The sequence below is a fragment of the Hemiscyllium ocellatum genome, chromosome 4 (genome assembly GCF_020745735.1).
Source record: "Hemiscyllium ocellatum isolate sHemOce1 chromosome 4, sHemOce1.pat.X.cur, whole genome shotgun sequence".
Taxonomy (NCBI): domain Eukaryota; kingdom Metazoa; phylum Chordata; class Chondrichthyes; order Orectolobiformes; family Hemiscylliidae; genus Hemiscyllium; species Hemiscyllium ocellatum.
In genome coordinates this window covers 42,183,768-42,189,448 of record NC_083404.1, presented here as the reverse complement: position 1 = coordinate 42,189,448, position 5,681 = coordinate 42,183,768, and the positions used below count along the sequence as shown (strand labels likewise).

The window sequence follows — 5,681 nt, the reverse complement described above, 5'->3', positions numbered from 1 at the left end:
TTCATAGAGGCACATAGTTAATGGGAAATATATTAACCCTTATCATTGTAGCAGTATAAAGTTGCTCTGTCTCAAACGTTCAATCATTGAAAGCACAGTTGTAATAAGTATTTTATATACTATCCTGCCCTATAACGTTTTTTGTAGAACTTGTGAAACCAATGAATATGTCGTGAAAATGTTTCTGTATGTGGTGGAGAATAAAAGTGGGGCCATAAATGTCAGACAGATGAACACAAAACACATGAGGGAGAAAGGAATGTACGTACAGTGCTGACCCCGGAATCCAAACATCCTATTGTTCGAACACTTTGGAATCTGAACAATTATTTCAAGAAAACTTTGCCCTAAAATCCAAACACATTTTCAGAATCCGAACACTACGTAGTGTTCAGGTCGCACATTGTTTGTTTAGTTCGTCCCGGGGAAGTAGTCATGAAAGCATCTCTCATGTGTCCATCACCAGTTTACCTCGTGTTTTCACCTTGATTTGTGCAAGTTTTTTTTAATTATCACCCTTGTGCATTCACCATGGCACCTAAGAAGAGCAGTGAAGCAAATAAGAGCAAGAGGAAGTCCATGAGAATGACAATTGAGTTGAAGAAAGAACTTATCGCTAAGCATGAGAGCGGTACGCGTGGGTCTGATCTCGCTGCCATGTTTGAGATGCTGAAATCGACTGTGTGTACGGTTCTGAAAAATAAAAAAAGTGATAAAAGCAGCTGATGTGGCAAAAGGTGTTACGACTCTGACCTCTAAGAGATCAAAGTTTATAGACGAGGTGGAAAAACTCCTCTTAGTGTGGATAAATGAAAAACAGTTGGTTGGTGATCCCATCTCGGAGGGCATAATTTGTGAGAAAGCCAGACTCCTCTATGCCAACCTTAAAAACGATGTGCCTGGAAGTAGTGCTGATAGTGATGAGTTTAAGGCTAGTAGGGGGTGGTTTGAAATTGTTAAGAAAAGAATTGGGATCCACAGTGTTGTAATGCTTGGAGAGGTTGCTTGTTCGATTGTGGATGCAGCGGCAAAGTTTGTGAAGAAATTTAGTGAGTTTGTGAACACTGAGGGGTATGTGGCACAACAGGTGTTCAATTGTGATGAGACAGGCCTCTTCTGGAAAAAGATGCCAAGGAGGACCTATATAACTCAGGAAGAGAAGTCTTTACCAGGCCATAAGCCAATGAAAGACAGGCTTACTCTCTTGTTGCATTGTAATGCGAGTGGAGACTGCAAGATAAAGCCTTTGCTTGTGTACCACTCAGAGAGTCCACGTGTATTCAAAAAGAACAATGTTATGAAGAGTAAGCTTAATGTTATGTGGAGGGCAAACATGAAAGCGTGGATTACCAGGCAGTTCTTCACTGAGGGGATTCATGAGGAGTTTGACCCTACTGTGAAGGCTTATCTTGAGGAAAAGAATCTACCCCTGAAGGCTCATCTTGTGATGGACAACGTTCCTGCTCATCCTCCAGGCTTTGAAGAAGATTTGGTGCACGAATATAGCTTCATCAAAGTGAAGTTCTTGCCCCTCAATACCACTCTTCTCATCCAGCCCATGGACCAGCAAGTTATCTCAAATTTTAAAAAACTGTACACCAAGGCTATGTTCCAGAGTTGTTTTGAGGTGACAAACGAGACTGAACTGACCCTCAGAGACTTTTGGAAAGATCATTATTATATCCTCCATTGCTTAAGAATCATTGACAAAGCATGGAGGGAAATGTCTCTGAGGACAAGGAATTCTGCCTGGAAGAAACTCTGGCCTGAATGTGTTGCAGGGAGAGACTTTGAAGGCTTTGAAGAACCACCTGTTGTGCCTGTTATTGCGTCTCTGGGCAAGTCCATGGGCTTGGAGGTGAGTGAAGAGGATGTGGAGGAGTTAGTGGAGGATCACAAGAATGAACTCACCACAGAAGAACTTCAGCACCTCCACAAGACGCAGCAAGAAGTGGCAGAAGAAATTTCTTCAGAGGAGGAAGAGGGAGCTAGTGGGAACATTTCCAGCGCTGAAATTAAGGAACTGTGCTTCCCGTGGTCTAAAACACAGGCCATTGTTGAAAAGTGGCATCCTAACAAGGCAGTGGTCAACAGGAGCATAAATATGCTCAATGACAATGTGATTGACCACTTCAGAAAAATTCAGAAAAGTCGCCAACACCAGACAATTTTGAAAAAGAAGTTCTCTAAAGAAAGCCAGTCCAGTGAGCCCCAGCCCTCTACAAGTGGCCTTAGTGTTACGACAAAGACAGCAAACACCAGAGCACAGTTACTTGATGTTACTATGGAAGGTAACTCACTTTCCAAGCAGTAAACCCTCTCCCTCCTTCCTCCTCTCCAGCTTCCACATGCACCATTAGCACTCCTCACTGAGGTAAATGAAGTTAGTGCATTTATTTCTTGTTTTTATTATTATTACTTGATATTTAGGTCATTTACTCATTTAATTTTACCTTAACCATGTGTATTTGCAGTTAAAAGTGTCCTGAAATTTTTTTTTTGGTGTCCAGAAACGGATTAATTCACTTTCCATTATTTCTTATGGGGAAAATAGTTTCTGAATCCGAACTTTTCGCAATCGGAACAGCTTCCTAGAACGAATTAAAGTCGGATTCCGAGGCACCACTGTTTATACAGTCAGTTCTGCTATAACACTCACTTGTTCAGTGTGAATTGGCCGACTGAAGAATTTAGACCATTACTTATATAATGTGAACTTTCTTTACCTTTATTGGCTATAATGTGATTCCAGTCCCACTAGTTACTGTTACGTGATTTTCTTATACCGCAGAATCACACAGGAATGGAAATATAGCATTATATCAGAACAGACTGTACTCATAGGACGAGGCTCTTGTGGCACAGTGGTAGTGCCCCTACCTCTTGGACAGAGGCCTAGATGCAAAGCACTATCTGCTCCAGAAATGTGTTACAGCATGTCTGAATGGGTTGATTAAAATTATCCATATTGCTATGAGGTGAGATGAGGCAGGATGGAGGAGCAGCATGGTGTAGTTGGGCTGAATAGCCTGCAGAAGGAGGCCATTCAGCCTATCATGTCTACACTGGCTCTCTGAACATTTTGACTTCTTGCCAATCCCCTGCCTTTTTCCCATGCCCTCTCCTTTTTAACAAGATAATGTTGGAGTAGAACTCCTGAGCCAAAGCTCATACCCTCTGATTGCTTTTCTTTTCTTTTTTGTGTGTGTCTCTCTCTCTATTTTCTTGCTTTTACTTCTCTATATCATTGCTTACCTCTTATCCTGAGCTCGGATGGTATTGGCAGCAGGGAGAACCCAGCAATGATATCGAGTAGATCCTGCACATAGTCCTCGAGCAGACCTTGCACATGGGACCTCGGGCGAGCTCAGTGCACAGACCTCGGGTGGACCCAGTGTGCGGAGGAGAGCATGCCCAGGACATGGACCTTGAGCGGGCCCAGTACTGAGATTACTGAGCCCAGCACAGACTTTAAGTTAGCCTTTACTTAACTTTTCTGTAGCGAGCTCAGGACCTGGCACTGGAATCAGCAGAGGCGACATTGGTTGGATCTGGCACTGGCAGTGGTGATGTCCTGGTGGAGGGATGGTGGCACAGGCATCTGTGATGGCTCAGGACTGATGGACTCTCTTTAAGCTATATCCTTTTTAACTCTCCCGCCTCCCCCCCCCCCCACCCATTCTTAGCTTATTCAAAATGGAGCCAAATTGTGGTGACAAATGAAAGCTTTCACTGTATTTTGTTGTATTCTTAATCTAAAATACACAGGTGACAATAAAATCATTCATTCGTTCATATAAAGCCCACTTAAATGTTTAACTTGAACCTGCCGTCACCACACTTTAAGGCAATGCATTCTAGGACTGTATACCACGCAGTTCAGGAACAAGTAAAATGGTCTTGGATGTCCAACTCCCATGAAAGAGTAAACTAAACACAATATTCATGGACCAAACATTCAGCACTGAAATATTTGTGACAATGAACCTGTAACAATGAACTGTATGTAATTCCTGATGAAGGGCTTTTGTCCGAAACGTCAATTTTCCTGCTTCTTGGATGTTGCCTGGCCGGCTGTGCTTTTCCAGCACCACTCTAATCTTGACTCTAATCTCCAGCTTCTGCAGTACCCACTTCTGCCTGTATGTAATTTGTGCCAAAAGACAGGAATCTGTGAATTGTATAATTCAGAACGTGCTCAGTCCCAAGAGTTGTTGAGGTGGCTACATTCAACACTGCTCAGTCATAGGGGATTACAAAGTTTTCAATAGAACACTAAGGGCAACTCTGGGGTCACTAAAAGGAGCTCAGGAGGACACAGAGAATGGGAGAAAGGGACAGAGAAAGATCAATATAGATTGGGTGTTAGGCAGTGTTGCTTTCTACTGTGTTGTTGGGCGGTAATTGAGTTGGATCGGCTATGGGTAGTGAGGGTTCAGGGGAGTCCTGGGAGCTGTGGGAGAGCAGAGGAAGTGCTGCCAACAGATCAGTATAATTGAGAGTGAGTGTTGAAAATTCTGCAAGCAATGTTTAAGCAGGCATGGAGCTCAGAAAAATATCCAAGATTAATACTGGGTTGGTGAGGCTTGCTGTTTATGAAAAACTAGAGTTGTGCCTGTGCATGCAGTTTTTGTCTCCTTCCTATCGGGAAGATTTTGTGAAACTTGAAAGGGTTGAGAAAAGATTTACAAGGATATTGCCAGGGTTGGAGGATTCGAGCTATAGAGAGAGGTTGTTTTCTGGAGCACAGGGAAGCTATGACTAGAACAGAAGCTGCCATTGAGGTAGTTGTCAATGGAGTAGCCCATGACAGGGTGCTTCAAGAACCCATTGTAATCGGAAGTAACTTTCTTCGCTGTCCACTACATCTCCAATTTTGGTGTTATCTGCAAACTTACTAACTATACCTCTTATGCTCACATCCAAATCATTTATATAAATGATGAAAAGTAGTGGACCCAGCACTGATCCTTGTGGCACTCCACTGGTCACAGGCCTCCAGTCTGAAAAACAATCCTCCACCACCACCCTCTGTCTTCTATCTTTCAGCCAGTTCTGTATCCAAATGGTGAGTTCTCCTGTATTCATCAAGTTATTTTGTAGACACTCTGTAGTCCTCTTTCTGCTTTCCTGATCAGCAAAGCGAAGAGTCATGATCCCTCGTGAAGTTGAATGAGATTTGCCGACCCACGTGCATTAACATGTGGGCAGAGGGGAGGCTGGTCATTGATAAAATATCTGTGGGATCTGCCTTAATCATATTTGTTATTTGATGTATCCTGTACTCTGTTCAATTACAATCTATTGCTGATATTTACTACATGTTAATTCTGGGTGTTAGACGTAAGTTCCACATGTATTGTGCATTGTATTACTCGTCCAACATTGTATAATAAAGTTTTATGTTTGTTCAAAACCATGGGATCCTGTGAGTTTCTCCAAGGCCCCTTGATTTCACACTTTATTCAGTTAAAAAAATTTAAATTACTGATCCCTTGCCAAATCATAACATACATTTGGCGGTCTGTTCTGGTCTGGGATTTTAACACATCAATGTTGTATATTCCAAATGCTGAATATAAGTTTGGCACCAGTATAAAGTTGAAGTCCCCAAACCCTCCCACAGCAGTAATTGTCATATGTAAACCCTTTAGGCAATTCGTTCTCAAACTGTAGTCCAA

The 5,681-nt window shown here is 42.5% G+C and overlaps 1 protein-coding gene across 1 annotated transcript; it reads left to right on the top strand.

Annotated features, from left to right (window-relative positions):
- The first annotated feature begins 988 nt into the window (after positions 1-988).
- On the top strand, positions 989-2,314 carry LOC132815190 (tigger transposable element-derived protein 1-like). The gene has a single exon (XM_060824006.1). The coding sequence runs from the start codon at positions 989-991 to the stop codon at positions 2,312-2,314; it is 1,326 nt and encodes a 441-aa protein (XP_060679989.1).
- Positions 2,315-5,681: the final 3,367 nt, after the last annotated feature.

What these genes read in the sequence shown, in the direction of transcription:
- LOC132815190 (XM_060824006.1), top strand. Translation starts at nt 989, where the DNA reads ATGCTTGGAGAGGTTGCTTGTTCGATTGTGGATGCAGCGGCAAAGTTT.